Source organism: Terrapene carolina, unplaced genomic scaffold (assembly GCF_002925995.2).
Source record: "Terrapene carolina triunguis isolate 2854851 unplaced genomic scaffold, T_m_triunguis-2.0 Scaffold120, whole genome shotgun sequence".
Taxonomy (NCBI): domain Eukaryota; kingdom Metazoa; phylum Chordata; order Testudines; family Emydidae; genus Terrapene; species Terrapene triunguis.
Window position 1 is genome coordinate 10,414,535 of NW_020664471.1, and position 27,697 is coordinate 10,442,231.

Sequence of the window (27,697 nt, forward strand, 5' to 3'; positions counted from 1 at the left end):
AGTTCGTGGATGACACTAAGCTGCGGGGAGAGGTAGATACGCTGGAGGATAGGGATAGGGTCCAGAATGACTTAGACAAGTTGGAGGATGGGCCAAAAGAAATCTGATGAGGTTCAACAAGGACAAGTGCAGAGTCCTGCACTTAGGATGGAAGAATCCTATGCACTGCTACAAGCTGGCTAAGCAGCAGTTCTGCAGAAAAGGACCTGGGGGTTACAGTGGACGAGAAGCTGGATATGAGTCAACAGTGTGCCCTTGTTGCCAAGAAGGCTAATGGCATATTGGGCTGCATTCGTAGGAGCATTGCCAGCAGATTGAGGGAAGTGATTATTCTCCTCTATTCAGCACTGGTGAGGCCACATCTGGAGTATTCCATCCAGTTTTGGTCCCCGCACTGCAGGAAGGATATGGACAAATTGGAGAGACTCCAGCAGAGGACAACAAAAATGATTAGGGGGTTAGGGCGCATGACTTATGAGGAGAGGCTGAGGGAACTGGGCTCAGTTAGTCTTCAGAAAAGAACAGTGAGGGGGGATTTGATAGCAGCCTTCAGGTACCTGAAGGGGGGTTCCAAAGAGGCTGGAGCTAGCCTGTTTTCAGTGGTGACAGATGAAGGAGAAATGGTCTCAAGTCACAGTGGGGGAGGTCTAGGTTGGATATTAGGAAAAACTTTTTCATTAGGAGGGTGGTGAAGTACTAGAATGGGTTACCTAGGGAGGTGGTGGAATCTCTATCCTTAGAGTTTTATGAGGCCTGGCTTGATAAAGCCCTGGCTGGGATGATTTAGTTGGGGTTGGTCCTGCTTTGAAGAGGGGGTTAGACTAGATTACCTCCTAGATGGGCACTAGATTTGCCTTTTTTAATTGTCTAAAGTGAATCGACTTATTAATTTTATCAAGATAAGAATCTTTGTAAAGCTACATGCTGCCAGAAATAATGATTTTATTGAGCAAAGAGGGATATAGACCTAGACTGGTTTTTATTCCATTTTTTTTTTTAGGTACATGGGAAACAAGGTTAGGGCAGTGGTGTGCTAGCGCCACTACCTATTATGCTTACCAATACTGTCTCATTGTTTCCTTGTACTTTCCCCATTTGTTGGTCTCTTGTCTTGATCTTTGCCCCAAGGAGTTTAAGTATATCTTTTTGTTCTATGCTGTACACCTAGCACAATGCAGTCCTACTCCATGATTAGGGACCCTAGGCACCACAGTAATACAAATAATGGGAGCAAGGAAATTCAGCTGGTAGAATTGGATGGATTTTTTTTTTTTCCTCCTGAAGAATTTTAAGTGGAAACTATTCTTGTATTATTCTTTCAACTTCAAGCTATTGCATCAGCTTCAAAATTTTATTGCTTGTATATCCCGCATAAGCCATTATAAAAATCTGTCAAAATAAGGAAATATCACAAGAATATCTGACCCACAGTTTTCATTGCACAAACATTTAAACAGGAAACTTTACAAATGCATTTTTCCTCATAAGAATAGTTTTATACAGAAAATGTCTTTACAGAAAAGCTTGCATTTAGATTCGTCATGAACCTAATTGCTTGATGCATTAAGATTTTTAATGCTACACTTAAGACAGTGTCAAAAAAAACAAAAACAAAACAGCAGCACATCACTTCTGTACTTAAATCTGCTTGACTTGAGTCTTGTTGAACCAAAACATTGAAAATACTCCTACAACCATTTTCGTAAGCAAATAATTCAAGTATCTTTAAGCTGTTCAAAGTGTTAGTAATGTAATACTTTATATTTTTTCTAAAAATAACACCATAGTGTGTCAAGATACATCAATATGAACCTTAACAAGGCAGTATTACCATCTTAGATTATACTGTTGTGCTGAATAATACTATAACATAAGAGCAGTCCATGGTATAGAAAAAACTAAACAGAAGTGTTGTATTAAACCAGTTTGATAACATGAACTTCAAAATGAATTTTCAGAAACTATTCTATTAAATGCTACAGCATTAAATGTAATAAAAATACTTATGTTTTCTTAAAAAGACCATTTAGGGTAGAGAAAAATCCAGTAAAGTACTCCTATAGAAAAACCTGACCTATGGGAAGAAGTTGAAAAATATAAATGGGTATGCCAGTAAATACAATTAAAAATATATTTATTTTTGGAAAGAATTGAACTCCGTAGGGTATTGTCATGTAAAGTTCAAGCATAAACCACATTCAACAATCTTGTTTTATCTTACCATTTCTATGTTTTGAATTTTTGTACTTATATACAAGTTTTATTTTTGGTAAGTTCTATGTTCAATGTGGACCTAGGAAGAATTTTTCTTGTAAAGGAGCACTACAGTCACATGTTCGCATTTTCTTGCTTTCAGGCATTTTCTAAATTAGGACTCTTAACTGACAGAGGAAAATAGTCTACTTTCTCACTATCCTTATACTAGGAATGTAAAATAGTTTGCCAACTGATGCTGAAGCATATGTAATTAGTAATTTTTCATATTAGTACTTTCAAGATTTTGATAGCTAGTTACTTTTAGTCAAGTGTAATTCCATCACTTCTGATTTATGTAGTGTTCTTTCCTCACTAACACACATATTTCAACCTAAAGAATTAGAGTGTAATAAGAACATACCTTCCTACCATGAATACTGCAGCACAGAGGGTGGTTTGTACAATTAGTTTATAATAGACTGTAATAAGTCACATTATACTGGGTCACATTTGCATACAACTAGAAGAAATTAAAAAAAAACCCTTTCATTCCAGTGATTTTGCAAACTCAGCATAATCAATGTATCCATCGTTATTTTTGTCATCATCTCGTAAGACATCATCAATTAGATTAATTAACTCTTCTTCTTTCATTGCCTGGGAGTGTTCACCACCTTCCTACGAGAAAGATATTAGTTACAGCAGTTTCTCTCAATCAGTGGGTTGCAGTGCCATGGAAGGCTGAAAGTTGTATTACATCTAAAGGAAAGAATATCTGGCTCCCTCAATCCACATACACAGTGATCCTTCAAGGTCAAATATTCTCTATCACTTTCTTAAAACAAGTACACACAAACACACTTATCTATAACAGATACTTTTATAGTAGGTGTAAGGGGGTTTTGAAAATATTTGACTTCAAATAAGGGGCTGCCAACCTGAAGAGGTTGAGAAACAGACTTGCAGCAAAGAGGCATGTTCACAACAGCACTGCAACATACTGGCCACACAGCTAGTAACTCCCCTTTCTACCCCTGACCTCCAGGCTGTTCTCTCCTCTGCATAGTCATCATGCTCTTCCAGGCCACATTCACCCTAGCAGGCCACAACGTCTAAGCTAGGATAGGGCCTTTCTGGAGCACTGATTGTAAAGTTACAGATATGGTTTATTTAGTACTTTTATAAAAAAACAAACCACAAGACTGATATTATAGAAAATCTGACTACACAGAAAATATATGTTCTCATTGGAACTACTTTTGAGAACTCATTATTTTGAAGAGCCACATGGGCTGTTATAAATACTGCTCACCTCTTTATGTACATGTGATATAGCAGTGGCAAGTTCTAATCCATCAAGCAAATTATTGCCATCATAATCATGCATTTTGAAGTAATGGAGCTGCAACTCCTGTGGGGACATCTCAGATTCTGGTTTGTCAATTACACCTTCTAAGTGTTCCATGATGTGGCTGAAAATAGAAAATAATGCCAGCTAGTTAATATTTAAAGGCCTGTTTATATTTAACTGTTCTTTGATCAGGGAAATAGTCTACAACACTTTGGATGAGATTCTGTGTTGAGTCTCTTAAATATGTGGCACAGAATTTCTCTCCCCCTGGTCTGCGAGTGTATGGTGGTTTTAAGCCACCATTGTGCCCTCTTGATCCTGATATGCTACAAGGGCTAGAGAAATCTCTGATATAATTTAGACAGTGCTGGGGGCCTGTCTAAGTTACAGAAGCCTCCCAAGGCTCTCCCCTTATGACTGTCTTCCACACAGCCTGTACTGGGTGAATCCTCCCCTACCATCAGCTTTTAGGGCCCCTTTATGATGATCTGGCTCTTCTATCCACTGTAAAGAGGAGAGGGGATGAGACTCTCACCCTGTAAGTGTTCATAATACATACTTCCCCCCCAGAATGTTTTCCGTGGCCAGTACATACAAGGAATAACAGTGTGTAAAGAATAACAGTGTGTATGGCTAAGAGATTCTCCATACTGTGTAGACAGGGCTACCAGGCCCCTGAGTCCCACGGTATACTGGAGTCTCCAAGTTCAAAGTGAATCATTGAGCAATACAAGTTTACATTTACAGAATGCAAAATACATACTCTTTGTCTTGTACTAGGTTCTTATCAAGGCGAATATTTGCTTGATGACTCTCCTCTGCATGCTCCTCAGCTACAGAGGAGATCAAGAATGCAGACACTAGGCAGAATAGCAAATATACGCTAAACATCCTTGACGCCATCATGATCTCCTAGCAAGAGGAAAATATATACATTAATACATCTGAAAAATACACTCAATCAAATGGAAGATTTTCAATGTGATGAACATAACGGGCATATAAAATCCCTAATAAATTGTAGGATGCAAGTATATTTTTCATTAATACTACTTAAAAAGCACACTTTTTGTGCTAGGCTATAAAACTGGATGTAATGTCTAGTACTTTCCCCAGCAGAAAACTGAAGGGCTGCAACCAAGAATTTCTTCAGTCTCTCCAAAAGCCAATTAAAAAAAACTATCTGGGATAATTCTCAGAAACTACATTTTCAGGTTGGGAATATGCAGCTGCTAATCTTTCCAGAAGCCAAAGCCACAACAATTACTTGTGACTCTGTAAACATCTTCTAGTCAAACAGCCACAGCAACTTCACCTAGATGCATTTTACAGTATTTTCTTAAAATCTCAACTAGTCCGAGTAGGTCTCCTTTCTTAGGTTTGAATAAAGGTGTTGCACGACATCATAAACACTACTGGAAATATTAAAAAAAAAAAAAAAAGGCAGCAGTGGAAATGCTCAAATACCAGTTTAAAACTAGAACAGACATCTATAGAAACAGATTTTTTTAAACTGATAGAATTACGACAGTCAAAGCTAAGTTTTATTAAGCTGTATTAATGCACCTTATTAACCAACAGTGCATTATAAAATTATTTAGAGTTCATATGTTATTGTAGTCTTTGTTTCAATTCTTTTGTGGCTCTGTTCAGTGACAAAGTGGCTATTTTGAAAGTGTAGTGCCACTACCCAAATTCTAGGGTGATGTTTTCAGTATTTTGCTATGAGATACAATATGTAATTAGTGTATAAAAATTTGATACACTATTGAAACACTTGGCACTCATTAATGTTGCTTTCTCATGAAAAAGTATAAATCATTAAAATCATGACATAACTAATGGAATTTAATATAGGTGAAAGCAAAGTAAGAGCTTGATACAGAATGGCTTTAAGTAGCAGAATGTATTAATAAGAACCAAGACAAAAATTATAAAGATGAACACTACCATGAAACAACACTGATCTACTTTTTCAGAAAGGTCCCTGAACAGTCAATGCCTGTAACAAATCAGGACTAAAATGGAAGTACAAAGTAATATTTACCTGTTTGCTATTACTATTTGTTTGTCAGAAGGTTTGCTATCACTTTGAGCTGCAGTAGCAGGTCAGCTAGTAGTTCCAGAGATGCATATACTAATGGCAGCTTTCACAACTCTATGGCCTACTGCCAGGATGCTACACAGAGTTTGCATAACTTATGAAAATATTAGTTTTATTAACTAGGCATTTGGAATGGATCAAATATTTCTTCACAAGTCCCCTGAACCATCTTCTTTGTCTTTGATAACAGAAAAAACAGCAAGAAAAAAAAAAGACATCTTTTCATCGGGACACACTAACATAGTCACCATAATTGCTCATTGAAAGGTGAACTGAATCATTCTGTTTAGAACAAATCCCACAATCCTTAAGACTGCAATTCACTAATTGGTTTGCTGCAATTCATTATCTGGTGTACAAGGCAAGACAGCACTCCAGTAGTGCCACATGTACAACAGCATTTTGAAAGAACATAGACACGTAAAATAGCACAGCAGCAAATCATTTAGCTAATTGTGTTTGGACTGAAAAAAGTTACAGGTTAGAGAGGCAGCATGGTCAGAGGCTTTATCTAGATGAGAAAGTTGCACTGGTTTAATTTAAAACTGTTTTTAAACTAAGATTAAGGCTATATCTACACTAGCACTTTTGTCGATATAACTTACGTTGCTCAGAGGTGTGAAAAAACCCACCCTCTTAAGTGACATAAGTTACACCAACAGAAGCAGCGGTGCGGACAGCGCAATGTTGGCAGGAGATGCTCTCCCACCAACATAGCTACCGCCACTCGTCGGGGGTGGTTTAATTATATCGACAGGAGAGCACTATCCCATCGGGATAGAGTGGCTACGCAGGAGATCTTACAGAGGTGCCACTGTATCGGTACAACTGTGCCGCTGTAAGCTCTCTAGTGTAGACATGGCCTTAGTTAAACTGGTGGAAAACCCCTGTATTCACACACTGTTCAATAAGTGATTAATTTCATTTTTGCCTCAGTGGTTTCTGAGGGCTTCTCTCCATGAGAAACTTGCACCAGTATTACAGAAGGTGTGAATTTAAACTGTTATACTTTACACTAGTGCAAACTATTATTTAGGTATACACGTGACTGATTTGTTTAGTTTCTGGCACTCAGGAACAGTTAAACTGAAATAATTAATTTTTATATTGAAATAAGAGTGTCCACAAAGGTTTAAAAACAAATAAAACTACCTTCAGTTAAACAAGATCAACTTTTGTTTAGACAAGAAGTAGGGTCCAGGAAAGCCAGAGTTCTATTGTCACCTCTCTGCCACTGATTCACTACATGATATACGGCAACTCTCAAATTCTCTGCTTCGGTTTCCCCAGCTGTAAACTGAGGATAAAAAAAGACCAAGTTTTCTGCAGACATAACTCCCCTGACTTCAATTCACTTACATCAGCAGAGAATTTGACAGAGAACCCTGAACATCTGCTACTGCTAGCTTGAAAGGGACATACCTTTTAGAACATCTTAGTTTAAAATGTACTGAAATCCTGACGCTCACCTTAATGAGTTGAAGCTTTGTAAAAAAAATGAAACTATAGCACCACTACTCAACCTCACTACAATTTACAAACGATTAGCAGGAAAAGTGACCAGGGGGCACGTGAGCAGTGACTGCAGGATTATTCATTCATTTCAGTTAATTGCTTTCGCTGTAAGGGCCAAAAGGCAACGCCACGGCACGTTTCCATCTACGTGTTACCCTAGCCCTACTCCTGCTACTAGACACCCCCCAAACACCCCACCCACGTCACGGCCCCTGCCGCCTGCCCCCCGGCGGCAGGGACGGAACACGGGGCTGAGCCTCGCGTGACCAGGGCTCCGCCACGGACCCTGGGCGAGTCACTTGGGCTGGCTCCCTCCGCGCCTCTCGCCCCGTGACAACGTCTTGCCCGATGTGGGGGGCACCCAGCGCGGGAGACCACCGGGAGCGGGCGGGCAGAGGCAGGTTCCTGTCCCCTGCCGCTGACACCGCCTGCGGCTGCCCCGGCTCCGCCAGCCGCCGGCCCGTCACAAACTCATCGCACCCGAGCTCAGCCCGGCCAGCGTCGGTCCCCGCGTCTGAGCGGTGTGGCTGTGGCGGCTCCTCCAGCCCCCTCCAGGCATGACTCCCCGCAGTGTGAGGAACAGCCCCGCACTCACCGGCTACGCAGCTACAATGTCCCAGGACAGGGCGCGAAGTCACAGGCAGGTGCGAGCGGGATTGGGCCAGGTCAGCCACCATCCCCAGGTTCATCTTTGACCCGACGCACGCTCGCGTCTTGCCACGCCCCCTCCCGCCCATTGGCTTCCGTCTGCCCAGGCTGGGGGAACGTCACGACTCCTGGAAATTCCACGTGTAACGAAAACAAAGGGACAGGTGGGGGAGAGGGGAGGGGTCAGGTGCTCGGCAGGACACGCCCCCTCCCGTGTGCCCCGCCTCCTCCGTGACTCCACCCCTCCCGCCCTTTCCCACTATGACTCCTCCCCCCCGACCTCCTTCTCTCTCTGCACCTCCCCCCAGCAATGCCGCGTGTGGTCAAGTGGGCGAGGCTGTGTATTCCGGGGGTGGGGCTTGGCATCAGCGAGTCCGGGGTGTGAGCCTGTGGGAGCCACCTGACCCTGGGCACTGACTTGTCCGGAGCCCTCTTGGGCCACTCTGCCAGCAGGGCTGGTTGTGGGTCCCCTTCCCCCGCAAGGTGTCCCAGGCCAGCCTGGTCCAGCGGCTGTCTGAGTCTTCAGGAAGCCTAGAGGGTAAAAGCCCAGCTCTGCTTGTCACACTGTTGCCACACATGAGTCGGGGGCGTCACTGTGCACGGCCCAGTTTGAAAAATTCCATTGAAACACCCATAAAAGAAGAACATTCACCGTGTTTGTTCCAGGTTTGTAGGCAGGCTCTGCTTGGTAACGATTGCAGTGCTGGGCAAGGCATGTTGGAATGGAGCGGGGTGACCATCTGCAACAGGAGAGTATGACCATTTACATCCCAGCCCCAGCAAGGGGGTACCAAGCCTGCAGAGCCTTGCCATGCCCAGCAGGGCATATACAGCCATAGTTTAAACATCTGCATAATCTACTGAGTGAGACAGCTCGTCCTGTCACAGCAAGTGGGTTTGGTTTGTGGGTGAAGGTTGGAGTACCACTGTTTTGGGGATAGATGGTCCCTTACTAAGGATCACAGCAATATTCAGGTTACCCCCATGTCCTAAAAGATCAGTCACTTACCCCAGGTCAGTTGCACTTTAGTTCTCAGAACCAGGGCCGGCTCCAGCATTTCTGCCGCCCCAAGCAAAAAAACAAAAAACAAAAAAAAAACCCTGCGATCGGCGGCGGCAGTTCGGCGGCAGGTCCTTCGCTCCTAGAGGGAGTGAGGGACCTGCCGCCCCCGAATTGCCGCACGTGCGGCCCCTCTCCCTTGGCCGTCCCAAGCACCTGCTTGTTAAGCTGGTGCCTGGAGCCGGCCCTGCTCAGACCAAAGACAATGCTTGTAGCCAGTCCTATAATAGACTATGTAAAGATATATAGGAAAATGAAATAAGAGAGTTTTTACAACGATAAGCAGGTAAACATACATACAAAAATGAATTACAATCTAAAGTTTCCAAAGTAATGTAAGTTTCTATGATAAGCAAGCACTTTAGAGCTAACCCAGGCTAAGCACTGGGGATCTTTTGTTTATGCCTAGTAATTCCTGTTGCCCTGAGTCCAAGCAGCATAAAGATACAGTTCCTCCTTGTTAGGGGGTTTTAGTCCATCTTTCCCCTTCTGTTTCAAGCTGCAAACTCAGCTGATGGGAGGAATTCACTTGCAAGACTCATCTTCATGTTTTGGGGCAGGAGAGAGTAAACAACAAAGTTTTTTGTCCTTAGTCCATCTGTTGTCGATAGACCTTCCTTGTCGGCTAGGAAGTAACACCTTCTGTAGGAGATCAGCACTTTACACTAGTTAATGTCTCTCACCTGGGAGGTGATCTAGAGGCTTACAATGTAAATGCTGAAATATTACCTTATCATGTGAGATTAATGTTATAAGTGAGATTAATGCATGCAGCAACATACAAGCATTGCATAAAGTCTAAACACTAAACACATTCTTAGAATTCTAATACCTGTTTTAACAATACTAACACACAGTTGAGTCAGACTAATTCCAGCTATGTATATGTCAGTTGTTCAATGGAGACATGGGGACCTTCATATGAGCTAGCACCTGGTCTACCAGCATCACAATAGCACCACTCTTGATGAACTTGTTCTTGACAGGAAAGTTCCTTAATTTTTGGAAGAACCACTGAAATCAGTTTGCATTGGAATGACAGTGTAAATCTGGATGACCATTAAGACCCCTTAGTTATGGATGAACCCTAAGAGGGTTAGAGATTTGGTATGGATGCTCATTCAAACATTTAAGCTCTGCCAGACTTGCTATCCTAATTTTTTGTAAACCAGTTAAATGCTCAATGCAACATTCTATATGTCTGAAAATATTTTACCTAGTACATATGTAGGAGTTTGAGAAGTATTAAAAGAAAGTACATTTCATCTTATGTGCCTAGAGATATTCCACACCATAGGTATTTCCTTCTTTGTACAGCAAGACTGAGACAATTTTGGGTTTCAAAAATGACATGCTGTTTTGTTTCCTTTTGGTTCATCACAATTTATGAAATCAGTAAGTTCCTTTAGGGACCCCTATGTAATATTTTGTGGCTAGCAATATCTTCTAGAAAATATCTTTGTCCACTCTGTTCCTTCTATCCATTCTCTTTCAACCTCTCTTTCCCCCCATTGTTAAATTGTCTATTGGTTCTTATGTTTAAACTTTTCAGTACTAGATACATTACGGGTGCTTCCTGTTTTCAAGTTAATAACCACTTCCGGAGTGAAATAGACCTCAAGAGTTTAAGATTTTTTAGTCCAGAACACACACATTACTGGGAGAACAGAATACTCAGAAAGTACTCATTATACTGAAGTAGTTAATCAACAGATACAGTGTTTTTTAAAATACAGTTGGATTTTAAATGATTGGTTTTAACTGTCAGAAAATGAGAAGTTGAGGCAGCCATGTTTGTTGTGGGAGTGGTTTTGTCGGGTGTAACAAATCTGGGTGCAAACTGTATCATTCCTGAAAACTTTACAGTTGTGAGGTAGGAGTTGCATAGCATCCTTGCACCCTGATTCAGGACAACCTCTAGGTCCATGTGGCCATGTCAATTTACTGGGTGAAGTCCTAGTCCACTGAAGTCACTTGGAGTTTTGCCATTGACTTCAACATAGCCAAACTTTCGCTCACAATTTTAATTAACATATGTCTCAATATAGTTAATATGCATTTCTGTATAAAAATATTAACTAGAAAATGGTTCATGTTTGCTAGGCAATAAAGTATCTAGACTAATAAGTTTAGACCAGAATCTGCCATGGAAAAAACCCTGAATGGGAAATGTACTTGTGAAAAACCATAAAATTAATTGTGGTGCATTTTCCTCACATCCCCTTGTTTGTATGGGGATAACGACATTGCAGAAAATGCATATATGTCTGTTAGTGGGGTGGGGATAGGAGGTGTGTTCAGGGATCCTTGCTAAACGCTGGCCATAAGCCTAGGGATTTTTGACCAAACATGCAAAAGAAGTGCCCCACACAGATGGTCTCCCCTCTCTCTTGTGAGCATGGTAGTCTCTCATGCTGTGTTGCATAGCTGTTTCCACCATGGGAGTTAATACTAGTTTGACAGACAGACACTAACTTCCTTTGCTTTCTTTCTCATGGACTTTTAATCCCTGTTTTAGGGAAGCCTGCCCTATATAGCAGCTGCTCCTTGCTTCTTCCTCTCAGCCCTGTTTCCAGTGAAGCCCCAATCATGCATTGGGACTCCTGTGGATTGTGGAGGAGTTGAGCTGGCCTTATAGAATCTGCTTACCTTCACATGTATGTACTCTGTGCGTATGTAAAATAGAGATTATCACCTTGTCACCAGGAAGCACAATCCAGTTATCACCTAAATACAACAGTATTTGTCAGCACCCTTAATTGAAAGTTCCAATGGGCATATTTTTGTGATTTTTTTCATTTTCCAATAATTTAATTTGTATCCAGGTTTTTTATACCATGTCAATCACCATAGTCTCTTAAGCACTTTCCAGTGATGCATTCAGGGGTGTCACTAGCATCTACCACTTGTGATTGCTTTGCCAATCCTCTCCCAGGAAAATGGGGGGTGGGGAGATGAGACATTTTAAGTGCTTTTATTTGTGAAAGCCAGGTCAAAGAAGTATGCTCTGTACTTGGAATGGAAAGTGATGGAATTGTGATAGGATATAAGATATATAGAAATGAGCTTTTGCTGAGAATATATATATATATATATCCAAGCAAGCACTAAAAGAGTTTAGAGGTGCACTAAAATTCTAGTCAAAGCTTAAGGGAAAAGAAATGTGAAAAATAGATTTTGTGTGTGTGTGTGCGCGCGCGCGCGAGCACATTTCTTTTCTAGTACTGCAGAGCACACAAAAGCTTTGTTCTGGCACTGTCTCCTTCCCTAGCAGGAATTAAATTTAAGCACTTAGGTGAATGAAAAAGTGAAACATTTCTTATTGTTTCATTTATGGTACACTGGGTACAACCAGTGTGGTTGGCATCATAAAAAACACTGGAGAGGACACAATAGAGAAGACAAACAGTTTAGACCGTGCACTAGATTTCTAGAAGATGGATGTATTTAGCAGCAGCACCATTACTGTTTATATAACATAACACTTGCTTTGGATGATAACTGATACGTTTTAAATGATTACTAATAGGGATGCAAAGATTTCAAGTAGGAATTACCAGTGAAAGGAAATAAAAAGAGTTCACCTCAGAGTCTGATGGATGAGTTCTGGCAGGAAGGAGTAGGGTGTAGCAAGCAAAGCAGAGCTTTGCAAGTTGAGAGAGATGGATTCTGTGCCCTGCCATGCACTTGATGTGCAATCAGGAACAAGCCACCTAATCTTTTTGTCTCTGTTTCTGATATCATACTTACCTCACAGGGATGTTGCCAGTCTTTAATAAATTGATGTTTGTTAAACACACTGAAATCCTCGGATGGAAAGCACAGTAGAAGTGCAAAGCAATATTATTATTCACGTCTCTTTGCCTCAGTTGTCTCATTATTATGGAGATGCCTAGTTATTTCAGGATATTGACCCTCAGAGGGCTGTTGTTCTCTCAGCACTGCTCACTCCTCCTTTATCACACACTCCTTTCATGAGTCCAGGGATTTACTTGGGGAATAAAAGGGAAGGAAGAGGAGCCAGCCTCCGAGTTAAATAATAAGACCTAGCGCTTGTTATGTTCCAAGTGCTAAGTAAGTGAAGTGAAGAGCGCCCCGGTAGGGTGGTTGAGCGGAAAGCAGACAGACCAGGGAAGGAAAGGGGTGAGACCGGTGAGCTGTTCCTAGGCAAACACGGGAGCTTTAACGTGAGGGTATTTCCCCGCAGTGGGAACTCAGCGGCGCTGCTTAAGCGGAGGCTTCAGCTAGAACTTCACTTCCCGACATGCACGCGGAGATCTCTGCACATGCTCAAGGCAGGGAGGGGAGCCCGGCTGCTCCCCAGGCACTGCCAGCCTGGGACTTCCCTCTTGTACCGGAGACACCAGGGCGAAAATGGCTGCGAAGGGCTCCCATTCTTACCTGAAGCTGGAGGGGGAGATCGAGAGGTGCCGGGCGGAGTGTCAGTGGGACAGGCTGCCCGAGCTGGTGAGGCAACTGCTGCTGCCAGCGGCCAGCCACCCGCGGAAAGGGGCCGGGGACGCGCAGGACTCCGGTGAGTGAGGCTGAGCGGGCGATCCCCGCCTGGCTCCGAGCTGCCGGTGCCCAGGGAATCTCTCCGGCCGCCCGAGCGGGGCAGCCCTGGAGCCAGCGGCGCTGCTAATCCATGCCGAGCCCAGCCCCCGATCAGGCGTGCGGTGCACAGCTCTGAAGCCAGCAGTCCCTAGCTGTTTGAACGCTGCATTGCTCCCGTGTAAATGCTCCCGAGCACTGACTGTCCTTTCCGCAGCCACTGAAACGTGCCTGGTCCCTGTGGGGCTCACCAGCGGGGTGCTGATAGCAATGGGCTTTGGATTTTGTGGGATTTTCGCCCATATTAGCGTACGTGTGTGGCGTTTGTCTCCTGTTTGCATAGTGTGATCTAAGGGAATCTCTAGGGATAGCCAGACTGCAAAAATGTGTCTGTTTCCCCCTTTTTTTTTTTTTTTTTTTTTGCCATGAACCCCTAGCCCTCCAACGTATTTAGCTGATTTGATCAGGAAATGGCTAAATTGGGAATTGGAGAGTAGCTCATTTGCAGCTTTGGCTACTGGCTGAGTCAAGATATGTCCCTTGCAAGTGGAGAAGTGGAGATTCACTTAGTTTTAAAAATTAGAGCAAAAACATATATGTTGCGGTAGTGCCTTAAGGCCACAAACAAGTTGGGCCTTGTTGTACTAGGTGCTGTACTAACATATAATAAATGAAGTCCCTGCTCCAAAGAGGTTGAATAGGGGTGGTTTGAGCAGCTGGCCTGATCTCTTCTGAAGTGTTCACTCCTCCTATAGAAGGAAATGCTAGAGCAGAGGTGGGGAAACTTTTTGGCCTGAGGGCCAAATTGGGGTTGCAAAACTGTATGGAGGGTCAGGTAGGGAAGGCTGTGCCTCCCCAAACACCCTGGCCCCCGCCCCCTATCTGCCCCCTCCCACTTCCCACCTCCTCAGAACTCCTGACCCACCCAACCGCCCCCCCCGCTCCTTGTCCCCTAACTGCTCCCTGAGACCCCACCCCCTATCCAACCCCCCCGTCCCCATCCCCTGACTGCCTCCCCCCCCTCGAACCTCCACCCCATCCAACCGCTCCCTGTCTCCTGACTGCCCCCTGGGACCTCCTGCCCCTTATCCAATCCCCCCCCCCCTTACTATGCCGCTCAGAGCAGCAGGAGCTCGCAGCCATGCCGCTGCGCTGCCCGGCAGGAGTGGCGGACCAGAGCGCTGGCGGCGCAGCAGTCTGAGGCTGCGGGGGAAGGGGGACAGCATGGGAGGGGCCGGGGGCTGGCCTTCCCAGCTAGGAGCTCAGGGGCCGGGCAGGACAGTGGCCATAGTTTGCCCACCTCTGTGCTAGAGGATGTGCTAAGGATCTCACTCTTGAGCAGGCCGACTGTCTCCAAAAGTGGAAAGAGGAAAAATACTCCCAGAAGAGTGGGTGACTGTGTATGTAGTCATGCAATTACAATGATTCACATGTCTTTGTAATGCTGGTCGTGATACTTGACAACAGGAGGAGCAGAGAGACCCAAAATGTGAACCTGCAAGAAAAAGAGACTAGTCTGCAATCTTCAGGGAAATAATAATTTAAAAAAAGTAAACAAAACTCATGGCAAAATTCAGCCCTCATTTATTCCTATGTACCACTGATGGAATTAGTGGGCTTTCATTGGTATAGCTCAGGGCAGAAATTGGTTTTACGATTCTAGCTCAGCAAGCATATACCTTGTAGATTACAGATTTGCCCCCTTTTTTCATGCTGCATATCTAAGTGGGGAGGAGACTGGTAACAGCTAGGATGATTCATTTTGTTTGAACACACGTCCTGTTAAGATTTGCTCACCCAGAGCCTTAGAGAATATCCAGAATGAACTCATCTGCAAACTGCTCTCTAGCATTTGGAAAGATTGTGTGGCTATGTTTATCTTGGCCACACTTTAGACAAGGGGTTCTCGCAACAATTTTTTTGATGGCCGTACTTACACTTTTTTCTAAAATTATTTTTTTTTCCCTAAAGTTAATAAAGTAATATGCACATATATACATCAAAATCATTGTAATTTATTTATGTAAGGTTTGGGTTTGTTTTTTTTTGCAGACTCAATAATAAAAATGCACAGTTATCTCTATTCTTTACTGGACCTAACAGAATAGAAATACAAATATGGTGCTTTGCACGTCTTGTCTTTTTAATTATTGTTTCTTGTGCTTTTTTGGTAAAAGTAGACGTCTGTATAACAATTCTGAAGTAAATTTAAAAACGCTTTTACATAATTGAAGTCCAAATAATAACGAAAAACATATTTGGGTGGCTTGGATCTGGGGTGGGGAGGGGACAGGAGGCATGGCTGCGGCTGGCCAAGGGCTCCTCTGGGCAGGTCAGGGGGCTCAGGGCTTTGCCCAGCCCGGTGCTCCTCCAGCTGTGGGGGGAGGGGTGCTCAGGGTTGCTCTAGGCGCAGGGAGTCTCGGGACTCCAGCTGCCGGAGGCGGGAGCACAGGCAGAAGGGGTGCAGTCAGGGCCTAGCCTCCCCAAAGGGGGGCTCCATCTGCTGCCTATGCGCCCGCCTCTCACCCCCTCACCCGCCGCTTGCCTCCTGTGTCCCTGCTCACTCCCGCCACCCGCTGCTCGCCTCCTGTGTCTCTCCTCACCCGCCGCTTGCCTGCTCACTCCCCAGCCAGAGACACCCCCCTGCCCGCCGCGAGAACTCCTGCTCGCTGGTGGCTCACCGCTCACCTCCTCACTCCCCCGCTCACAGCCAGACCCCCCTGCCCACCTCCTCACCCTGCTGCTGGCTCGCCTCTCACCTCCCACCTCCTCACCCCATCCCTGTATGTGTGTGTGTGTGTGTATGTGTGAGTGTTTGCAAGTTCGGGGCCAAAGTGATTTTTATGCTCACTGTACTTTGATACCACCTTTGTAAGAGTTAAGGCAAAATCTATATATCTGAGATCTCTTCCTCGATCCTCAGCCTGCTAGTTATCTGGGCTCAGATACTACCTGCCATCTATTCTTAAATAGATAGTTGATCTGGTCTCTGTTGTGACGGGGTCTAAACTGTGGAGGTCTCGACCCCTGAAATCCATCTCATTCCACCACATCTGAAAAAAAATCTATGAAAGTGTGACCACTGTGGACATTGTATTTGTTTTCTCCCTCTTTTCCGGAGCCTCTTAGATCATTTTATTTCTTATGTTTGTAAAAAGAACAGGAGTACTTGTGGCACCTTAGAGACTAACAAATTTATTAGAGCATAATAATAAATTTGTTAGTCTCTAAGGTGCCACAAGTACTCCTGTTCTTTTTGCGGATACAGACTAACACGGCTGCTACTCTGAAACCTGTCCTTATGTTTGTAGAGGATGCTCTCTTATTTAAATGTATCATGTGTTGTTGTGATGTACTGATGCCCTCCACCCCAACCGAAGCATTCAAGGTAGTGTAAGTTATAAATAGCCAATATATTTTTATTATCTATTTCCTGCCAGTGTTTTCATCCCATTGGTAGGACACACTGCTTTGTTATAAAATTGTTCATGGGTGGAGTGCTGGGCTACTTTATTAACATAATAGACAAAGATTTTGGAATTTGTAAAGATAAGTAAATGATATAGACTCTTGCTAAAAATGACTTTTAAGAAACAAAATGAAAAGGACCTGATCCTGTGACTTAATTCATGTGAGCGTACTGGTACCACTGTTGAAGTTGATGGGACTATTTGTGTGAGTAAAGTTGCTCTCATGCAAAAGTGTTTACAGGATGGGGCCATAGAGTTCTTCAAAGGCAGTGCCTTTTTGAGCAGGGAAATTGTTTGATGTATTTGGGCTTGTTTTCACAACTGCAATTCTTTAAAAATATATTTTGTTTGGCTGTAGAATTAGTAAGACTATAGGCTCCAGCCCCGCAGTTCAATCTGTGTTGCAGACCTTTGTGCCTATGTGGAGCTGCACTAATTTCACTGGGGCTTTTGCACAGGCACAAGGGTTCACCGTGCGGCTCTGATTGCAGGTGTCAGGGCCAGAATCAGTGGTAAGATTTTTTTTTAATGTATTATTTTTTACTTAAAGGGATAATGTCAAGTTTTATCAGTTTAAAAACTGTCTCCTGCCAAGTCATCGTCACTTGGTAGTTATGAAAGAGAAAATCTCTAGTTTCATTTCTCTGACTAAAGAATGAATCAGTGCCAGAGGTACAGCACTTTTCAATGGTCATATTGTAACAAGGGAGTGTCCCTGCAGTGTGAAAAAGGTTCTGTAAAGAAAAAAATTCTAATATCATGCCTCTGTAGTGTTTTTATAAACTACAGTGTCAGGATGGAATTTTTGTAAAATACTGTGGCAGTTTTTGCTTACAAGTACCGTGTGTGTATATATACACACCTCTACCCCGATATAAAGCTATCCTCGGGAGCCAAAAAATCTTACCGTGTTATAGGTGAAACCGCGTTATATCGAACTTGCTTTGATCCGCCGGAGTGTGCAGCCCTGCCCCCCCCGGGGCACTGCTTTACCGCGTTATATCCAAATTCATGTTATATCTGGTCACGTTATATCAGGGTAGAGGTGTGTATATATATAGTGTATATATATATCATTTTATTTACTGTGTATTTTTTTTGTTTTATAAAGTGATGTAGTGACTTCACTGAATGTAAAATGACAACGTGTAGTGATGTGAAGTCTTATTACACAGTAGGGCAAAATATAATGTGTGAGCATGCTAAGTCCCTCTGACTGTTAGGACCTATTTATTAAAAATGTGAATGCAATTGTGACCCTAATATATAAAAGTATTTACTGTGGTTGTTCAAACAAATTAGGTAATTGTGCGTGCACAAATGGGCAGTTATGTATCTAACTGGCCATTTGCAGATGCAGTAAATGCATTCACAATTTAAGAAAGCAACTGAATGTGCTTTGTAAAAATACAAAACAAAACACCCAAGAAAACTCGGCCTTAATGCCAGATTGCTTTCTAACTATTTTTCTGTGTAGCAAAAATATCATATCTGTAATACTATTAGTGTTTAAAAACTGTCCTGTACATATTAATTATATATATATAAAAAAAACGTTCCTGCATTCTCTGTGCATTGAAAATTCCCTAGATTTGGAATTTTAAGTGCATGTGCAATGCAGGCTTGGGCCTTTGTTCACATATAAATCAATCTAAAGGCTTGACCCTTAAATATTAACATGTGTTCTTACTAACATTAACGCTTACTTCTGTGAGTAATCTCAATGATTTCTTTATTCTGCAAACACTGTGGCATGTGAGCCACTTGACGCATATGAACAGTCACGCTGAATGAAGTTACTAAGACTATTTGTAAATTATTCATGTGTGTAAATTATTCATGTGTGTAACTGTTCACAGGATGGGATCTTACACGTGGTAATAGGAGTTATGCTTGCCCTAATTATTTTGTAGAATCAAGCTCCAAACTTGTCTTTAGTTTAACTGTGGGATTTGGTGGTTCCCCCCGCCCCCCACATATCTGAAACTTGGCATACAGATCTCAACCAATTTTCTACAGCCAGGGTCCTGATTTAGCAAAGCACTTACACACATAATACATGCTTGTACATATGTAAAGTTAAGCATGTATTTAGGTGTTATGCTGAATTTTGGCCTAAATTATTAGCCCTTGAAAACGGGTTCACAGTGGAAATTTTGAACAGCTGAATTAGTGATGGCAATATAGTGAAGTCTGCTACCAAAGTAAATGCCCACACTTGTAAAGATATCTTCAGATGAAAGTGGAATTTTTTTTTGCCTTTTTTCCCTCTCTTCTTTTTTTGGTAGGAAACTAACATTTCCAATAAGCAGAAGAATCATCAGTTTCTTCATAGCCTAATATCGTCTTCTTGTACTTACATTTGAACTCCTTAGATAAGGGGGAATATTATACAGTTGGACAAGATTCTCTGTTTGTTTTTCTATCCTACAATAGATGGGAATACAGCACTATGTGACTTCTCTTATTCCTTCATCTGTGTCTTTCAGTGGACTATGGGAATCTGCTGCTCGCGGAGGCCCTTCTGGAGCAGTGCTTAAAGGAAAACCTTGCCAAAATAAAGGACTCCATTCCATTAATGGAAAAGAATGAGCCAAAAATGAGTGAAGCCAAAAAGTATTTGACTGGTATTCTAAACAGAGGAAAATTACTAGTAAGTACTCTCAGTAGATGCAAATCGTTATCATGTTGATGCTACTGTGACATAGTTATTAGACAGAAATACAAAACATCTGCATCATTTATCTGTGGCCACCTGTTCTGTGCTCCTTAATAATGTCATTAATGTACCATTTGTTATCTCTTTGTGGTATCTTCAGTTGGAAGAATCCCTTTTTAGGAGTACTAAAGTAAATTATATGCTCATTTACTGAAACACATTAATTTTTTTTCTGGCAATCATTTGAAACGAGTTGGCTGAAAGGGTAGGAATTTGCTACATTATTGGACACATCATACTTCTATAACCTTGCTTTGAAGGATTGAAAATTAACACTAGTCTGAAATCCTGGACTTGCTACAGTCTATTTAAGGGCCTGATCTTGTGACTGTTGCAGAAGGCCCTCATTTTGCATTTATTTCAATGTATTTTTAGGTACATGGGCAAAGATTTTCAAAAGTGACTGGTGCTTTCCCTCTTAGTTATTTAGGTTTCACTGCCTTGGTACTTGCAACGTCATCATCCTATTAGTTCTCTGTTCATCCACAGAATCTTTCTGAAGAAAATGGGGAGAGAAGACTTAAATTTCAATGTTAAAACCCAAGAAGTTAAAAACAAAACAAAGAAACAAAACCCTCAGACCTTCTGGGCCTTGTTTATACATCAGAAACACAATGGAGGTCACAAACCAATTACTGTTCTTTTGGAGGGCACTTAAATTTCCAATAGGCCACATAAACTGACTGTGTATTATTGTTAGAATGTGCAAACTGTAGTGGGGTACAGAGGGACCCTGCATTCACTGTGGTCCACAGCTGCTTGGGCAGTGAGGAGCATAAACAAACTAGCTCCTCACATTCCCCTATCAGGCATGCATATCCCTGGCCCTGTCTGCCCAGGGGGGCTGCAGGAGACACAGAGTTACTGTGACTCTGGGGTTGCACTATTCCCTGTGTCATGCCAGCTGGGGTAGGGAAAGAAGGCTGGAAATGGGTTTCTGTTCTTTAATTTGAAAAGAGGAAACCTCATTTGGGACTCATTAGGAATCACTGGGGATATCCGTGTAGTGGGCTTGCCACAGGGCAGGTGGAGCAGTGCCCCACTAGGAAAAATAGAAACAAATCCTGTGTAAAATCAGTGACACTGTCCCAGTTCTATATGCCGTCCACAACTGGTAGTGCAATAGAATAGCTCACCCTCACATGGATCTGGTAATCAACTCTGGTGCCCCCATGTTGTAGGTTCCAAAACAGGGCTTCAGAGCAATTTTTGACACTTTATTACCCACTGATCTCAGACTTAAAAGCATGAGCTTAAGACTGGAGTCTTTGTCCGCCAACCGTGTTCCACACCTAGCTTTGGAGAGTTAACTACAGGGGAAGCCAGCAGTATGGAGACTAGAAATGTAATGCTGAAAGGGACCTCGAGAGGTCATCAGGGCCAGCCCCCTGTGCTGAGGCAGGACCAAGTATACCTAGACCATTCCTAACAGATGTTCTTGATTTTTGCTTTATGTCTAGCACAGTTTTCTCTGAGGTAATGCTGTTTTGCTCTCCACGTATCTCATCACAGAAAAATCTTTATTTTTCCAGCCTAAATATATGACTGAAGCAGTGTTGATCCTTGGGAAGCTCCATTATGTGGAGGGATCCTACAGGGATGCAGTCAGCATGTATGCCAGAGCAAGAATTGATGACATCTCCATAGAAAATGAACCTTTGTACCGTCTGCGCCTGGTGACTGAAGCATTTGTTATCAAAGGTAATAAGTTGTAAATGTATCTTAGAAGTAGTTACATATTTAGACTGGGATTTTCAAAAGCGCTCAGCACTGGACTCACTCTGCTCCCACTTAAGTCAGAGGGAGTCTTGCCACTCGTTTTAGTGGCAGCAGAGTTAAGATATGCTGAACACTTTTTAAAAAATTCCACCAGTAATGCCTATCTAGTTTAAAATATACATCTACAGAGATATTACAGAATCTTAGTCCATACGTTGTAAACTTGACTGACTTACAAAAAGAAGTTAGGAAATATTAGAGCAGGTAAGGAATGTTGTAGTAATAGTGGCCCTGATTCAGCAATGCATTTAAAGTTTAAATTAAGTGCATGTTTGAGTGCTTTGCTGAATTGGGGGCATATGTTTTTCTTTAGAAGGAAGGAAAGGACATATACGCACAAACTTTGAGTGACCTACATAAAATAGTTAATACAACCTCGCCAAGTTTTAAAATCAGAGGGGTAGCCGTGTTAGTCTGGATCTGTAAAAAGCAACAGAGAATTGGACATTCACCCACGGCTCCAATACATCTGTTAGTCTTAAAGGTGCCACAGGACTCTGTTAAGTTTTAAAATGTGAACTGACATAATATGTGTTTTCAAGGTGGCTACCATATTGTTGCAATGCATGCCACATACTATCAGATCTCTTGTATACAAACAGCAGTCTCTCTGCCTTTTTTTTCTTTATTTTGTTTTAATTATCCACAGCTTATTGAGAGACCTTATTGAAAATAGCACCTATCATTAGCAAAACTGCATGTAATTTTTGAAAGTGAAAAAAACTGTTGACTGATGAAAACAAACAAGCCCTGTAATCTTCTCCTTTAGTTGCTTTCAGTTCTTTTATAAATGTTGCTAAAATATTGCTATCTATCTACTGCTTTCTACTCTTTTCAGCATTTCCGCCAGCTTGTTAGGTGAATGAGAACTCTGTGATGATCAGATATCCTCAACTGGTATGTAAAAAGAAAAAACAAACCAACCCAAACCCTGTTTGAATGTGCCGTTAGCACTGATAGTAATTTGGATGTGTTTCATGATCTCACACAGTCACAGCATTCTGCTTTTTAAAAACCTGTTTGTTGTGCTTCTTTGCTGGCTTTGGATTTCTTTTCTGTGGGCATTGGATGACTCTACTGTGGTAGTGCGCTTGTACATATTGTAATTGATTTGATTTGTAATTTGCACTTACTCCTATTGTTGAGAGAAGAGGGGAGGACTGGTGAAAGCTACTGATACGTGTATTAGCAGTGTGTCCTAGAGCAACTAAGGGCCCAATCTAAAGCCCTTTGAACTCCATTAAGTCTTTCCATTGACTTCAATGGGCATTTGATCAGGCCTTATATTAGCTACATAAGTTATTGTAATGTGTGCATATAAACATATCGAAAAGCATTGCTTCTTAGGGCCTGAGCCAGTGAGGTGGTGTATTCCCCATCCCCTGCTGATGCCACAGGAAGCTGAGGTAGGTTTGTGCCTTGCTGGATCAGGTCCTGTCTCTTGCTAATGTTTCATGTTTGTAAGTATGAAGATTCATGATGGCTTTTCCTTTTGGTTTGGCGTGTGTGTGAAATTCAAGAAACATGTCACCTATGCTGTGTCATTTCCACTATTCTCATTTTCCTCTCTGATTTATGGGATTAGTCTACAAGTCAGAAGCATGTAGGCCTCTCAGAATTCAGTTCTGTTCTTTCATCATAAATTTCGGACAGAAAAAAGAATCCTGCTCGAGACTTATCCCAGCTAAATTTGTTGAGAAAACACAGCTTTCCCACTTCCTATTAGTAATACAAATAATTCATCATCAGAATAATAGTATTTTTGTACTTGCTTACAGAGCAATGAAACCCTCTTATATTTATTTAGTAGCATGCATAAAATTATACAACAGTAAGTTTCTGCATGGACTCATTCTGCAGGGCAGAATAAGGAGAGTTGTCCTTTATTTAAAAACAAACAAACCTGTAGCTCCAAAATGAAGTTTACTGGATATTTTCCCTCCTTTTGCAAATCTCTGGACATAAATGGATCTTCAGTTGGTTATTAACTGGCTTAATTCCATTAAGTTCAATGGAACTACTTCTCAACTGGTTTAAATTGGATCTGGTCCAAAGTAATTTTCAGTTTAGCACTGACCGTAGGTCCTTGCTTATTGTGAAAACTGGTTTAGAAAACAATCCAAATCAGTCTGAACCCACAAAGTCTTCCTTTCAGAATAGAACCTACCCTTCTTCTTCTTCTTTTTTTAAGGTTTGGATGAAGCATTAAATGTACAGTCAGTTACTTTCCCTTTCTACCCAGAACTCGTTACACAGTCAAGAAAACACCCTTTAATAACCACTTTTTTAAAGATGACCCTGCAGCACCACTGCTTTCATTGTTCGAGGCCAGTTCTACACCAGCAGAGTTTTTTCACCAAAAGTTTTGTTGACGATCAAAAAGCGCTTAAAAGAAAATTGTTATTGCCCGTTCATACTGTCTTCCTCTGTTGGCAGAGCGCGTCCACACTTGGGGCAGTAGCATCGACAGTGAGAGCAAAACATTGTGGGTAGCTATCCCAAAGTTCAGCTCTCCGCCTTCTACCACTGGATCTTGTGGAAAGGAAGAGTGGATCGCAGCCCATCATGGGGGTCAGGGCTCAATCTCCCATGATGCATTGCTTTCCATCCCAGGAGTCCATGTTCTTCCATCTTAAGTCTGCGGCATTTTTCAACGTCCCTTGTTTTCTGCTCGCCCCACCAACTGTGTCTGAAAGACTGGATCCTGCATTGCAGTCAAATGCTCCACTAGCTGTCAGTAACACATTGCTGTGCAGTTAATCGTAAAGTTCTGAACTCAGTAGGATTCACAGTTGTGTGACGTGCTGTCTGACATCGATAGGAGCAACATTAGATTACTTTTGGCATTCACGGAGTAACTGCACACAGTGGATTGTTGCTTTTGGGCTCGGGAACCTAGCAATGAGTGGTGGGATGACATCATTATGCAGGTCTGGGATGATGAGTAGTGGCTGCAGAACTTTCAGATGAGAAAAGCCCCTTTCCTGGAACTGTGTGCTGAGCTTGCCCCAGCCCTGGATGAGAGCTACCCTTTCAGTGGAGAAAGGCATGGCAATCGCAGTGTGGAAGCTGGCGTCTCCAAACTGCTACTGGTTGGTCACAAATCAGTTTGGCGTTGGGAAGTCGACTGTTGGGGCTGCGTTAACGCAAGTGTGCGGGGCCATTAATGGCATCCTGCTACGAAGGATCATGACTCTTGGTAATGTATGTGAAATAGCAGATGGCTTTGCAGAAATGGGTTTCACTAACTGGAGGGGCAACAGATGGCACGCATGTTCCAATTCTGGCACCGGACCACCTTGTGACGGAGTACATCAATAGGAAGGGGTACTTCTCCATGGTGTTGCAGGCGCTTGTGGACCACTGCAGGCGTTTTACTGACATCAATGTGGGGTGGTCTGAAAAGGTGCATGACACATGTATATTTAGGAACACCAGCCTGTACAAAATGCTGCAAGCGTGGGCTATCTTTCCAGACCAGAAGATTACAGTAGGGGATGTTGAAATGCACATAGTGATCCTGGAAGACCTGGCATACTCCTTAATGCCTTGGCTCATGAAGCCTTACATGGGAAACCTAGATAGCAGTAAGGAGGGTTCAACAATAGGTTGAATAGGTGCAGGATACCCTTGGAATGCACGTTTGGTAGATGAAAGGTGTGCTCGTGATGCCTTTACGGCAGGTTAGACCTCAGAGAGGATAATATTCCCATGGTTGTTGCCATATGTTGCATGTTGCCCAATATTTGTGAAAGCAAGGGTGGAAAGTTTGCTCGGGTGGACTGCTGAGGCAGAACACCTGGCTGCGGTTTTGAGCAGCCAGATACCAGGGCTATGAGAGGACACAGCGGGGCGCAATTCAAATCTGGGAAGCTTTGAGGCAACACTTTGAAGATGAGAACCAGTAATGTATGTTGCTATGCTCTGGACTACAATACTTAATGAAATCGAGTTTTGCTAGGGAGCACTTGTGATTTTTGTGGCCTGGGATTCAGCGTAAGCAAATGATTTAACTGCTTGCTTGTTTTTGCTGCCATGTGCTATCACAGTTTGCTGGAAACAAATACACACACACACACACACAATTGCTAGTGGGAGAGGAGGTACCGGGGAGGACCGACTTTCAGAGCTGTGTGCAAGTCCAGCTATCATTTGAAAAGGTGTCTGTGGGGGTGGAGTGAACGGGAAAGCGAGAAGTCCCAGACAGGGGAAAGCAATTTGTGAATGGAGTTTGGGGAAAGCATAGGAAAGAGTTCTGAATATGCTGAAGGGGAGAGCAGGCATGCATCTGTTTAGGCTGGAGGGTTATGAGGGATTGTAGCATGTCAGTTTGCTTCTCCATAACTTTAATCATCCTCTCCGTTGCATCCCTAGAGTAGGTCTCATTTTCTTTTCTGTCCTGCATTGATTTTCCTCCACTGCCTGCGTTCCCTGTTTTCTGCATCTGAGCATTGCATGATCTCCTGGAACATGTCTTCCTTTCTCTGTCTTGGGCACTTTCTTATCAGGTGGAGGTGCTCCGCCGGTGTGTAGGGGATGCCTCTGAAGGCCACATCTGCAGAAGCACAAGGAATGATACACAGATGCATGATTGTTAAGTACACGCACAGCATTGAAACAGTATAGTAAAATACGCCTCTACTAACATACCAATCACTTTCTCACTGATGCTTGATAAGCACACATGCCAGGGAACACTTCAAGCATGGTGAGTTTACTCCGTGGTGGAGGGCATTCTAAATCAGGGGAAAAACAATATGAAAGGGTCACGGTGCAGTTGACTAGGGGACAATATTCTAAATTTTCCTACCCTTTTCCACAGACGATGGGTCATTGTAGCAGATATCTCACTCCTGAGAGTAAGCAAGGAAGCAATAGTGCATCTACTACACGCTTGTGGCTTCTACCCCAATCCCTATGCCTCCTGCCTGTGTGCTGTTTTGGTCCCTGCACAAGTGATTGCAGAATGGTGCGGGAAAGTATCCTTCAATGGGGAAAGGAACAAAGCAGCTCTGCCAAGGAACCTTTGGCGGAGGATTGGCGAGTACGTCCAGGAAAGTTTCCTAGAGATTTCTTTGGAGGATTCCCATGAAATCTCGGTGTGCATCAACACCCTGTTCTTCCATATTGCTTAGCTGCACAGGGAAATGTCCAGCACATAGAAATGTAGAAGGCTGGCTGTGTTTCTATGCCCTCAACCCACCTCTGTACTTTACAAAGCAAAATCACTTACCAGGGGTCTCCTCTCCTGCTTCTTGCTTGCCAGAGTGTGACTGCCAAGACTGGCTGGACACCTCCAGAGTGGAAAACAGCTCCTGACTGGACACACCACCAGGTGACCCTGCTGTGAGCTGTACATCGTTGTCTGCCTCCACCTCATCGTCAATGATTTAGTCCTCTGGGTTAGGTCCACTTTCCGCTGGCTCCAGCCCTGCTGAAGTATCCACGGAGCTCTTGGTGGTGGAGGTGGGGTCACCGCCGAGGATAGTGTCCAACTCCTTCTAAAAACGGCAGGTCTAGGACACAGCACTGGGGTGACAGTTTGCCTCCCTAGCCTTCTGGTACACCTGCCTTAGCTCCTTGATCTTTTCTCTGCACTGCAGCATGTCCTGATCATAGCCTTTTTCTCACAAGCTTTGAGAAATCTGCCAGTAGGTATCGAAATTCCTATGGCTAGAGCGCAGCTGGAAGGACTGCACAGCCTCCTCTCCCCAAATACTGAGCAGATCCAGCAGCTCTGCATTGATCTAAGCAGGAGAGGATTTTCCGCCTGGAGCCACCATTGTCAGCTGGGGAGATGCGATGTGAGCTCTCCATGCTGAGCAAACAGAAAGTTGAATTTCCAAAATTCCCAGGGCTTTCAGGGAGGAGGAGCAGACAGTTGCTTGCTTGGCTACAGGGCAGCGGAGTTGGAACTGCTGACCAGAGCGGTCAGGGTGGGCATTGTGGGATACCTTCTGGAGGCCAATTACAGCAATAAAATCAAGCGTGGTGTCTACATGGCACTTTGGCAGCAAAACTTTTGTGTAAAAAGCCCTGTCTCTCTCATCGAAGTGGTTTTATTTTGTCGCCAAAATGGAGGAGTTTTGTCGCCAAAAGTGGCATTGCAGTGTGTACACCTCTACTGTTTTGTCACCAAAAGCCGCCTTTTTGCGAAAAAACTCTGCAGTGTAGACAAGGCCTTAATCTCTTACTAGCATTGTTGCATGTACCTTAAGTTGGAACTGACATGATGCATTCTCTGTGCAGTGGTGGTGTAGCTGTGACAGCCCCAGGAAATTAGAGAGACAAGGTGGGTGAGGTA

The 27,697-nt window shown here is 43.1% G+C and overlaps 2 protein-coding genes across 3 annotated transcripts in view; one reads left to right on the forward strand and one right to left on the reverse strand.

The window, feature by feature from the left end:
* Positions 1-1,337: 1,337 nt before the first annotated feature.
* On the reverse strand, positions 1,338-7,865 carry MCFD2 (multiple coagulation factor deficiency 2). Of its 2 annotated transcripts, none has more exons than XM_024210690.1 (4): positions 7,762-7,865; positions 4,311-4,459; positions 3,509-3,668; positions 1,338-2,874 (listed from the first exon to the last, which is right to left on the reverse strand). In XM_024210690.1, the coding sequence occupies exons 2-4, from the start codon at positions 4,451-4,453 to the stop codon at positions 2,743-2,745; spliced, it is 435 nt and encodes a 144-aa protein (XP_024066458.1). In that variant the 5' UTR covers positions 4,454-4,459; positions 7,762-7,865; the 3' UTR covers positions 1,338-2,742. The 2 variants fall into 2 exon arrangements, with proteins under 2 accessions (XP_024066458.1, XP_024066459.1); XM_024210691.2 differs by lacking the exon at positions 7,762-7,865 and adding an exon at positions 7,647-7,697.
* Positions 7,866-13,203: 5,338 nt separating this feature from the next.
* Positions 13,204-27,697, forward strand: part of TTC7A (tetratricopeptide repeat domain 7A) — a 272,869-nt gene continuing 258,375 nt past the window's right edge. Inside the window, exons 1-3 of the mRNA XM_024210692.3 lie at positions 13,204-13,408; positions 19,385-19,548; positions 21,147-21,315. Coding sequence (XP_024066460.1) covers positions 13,249-13,408; positions 19,385-19,548; positions 21,147-21,315 — 493 coding nt within the window. The 5' untranslated portion in view covers positions 13,204-13,248. The remainder of the gene's footprint in view (positions 13,409-19,384; positions 19,549-21,146; positions 21,316-27,697) is intronic.

Bases quoted from the DNA above. Each gene is read 5' to 3' on its own strand.
- MCFD2 (XM_024210690.1), bottom strand. From the start codon at position 4,453: ATGATGGCGTCAAGGATGTTTAGCGTATATTTGCTATTCTGCCTAGTG. The intron at 3,669-4,310 runs GTATGTATTTTG...TTCTATTTTCAG, and splicing joins AACCTAGTACAAGACAAAGA to CCACATCATGGAACACTTAG. The intron at 2,875-3,508 runs GTGAGCAGTATT...TCTTTCTCGTAG, and splicing joins TATCACATGTACATAAAGAG to GAAGGTGGTGAACACTCCCA.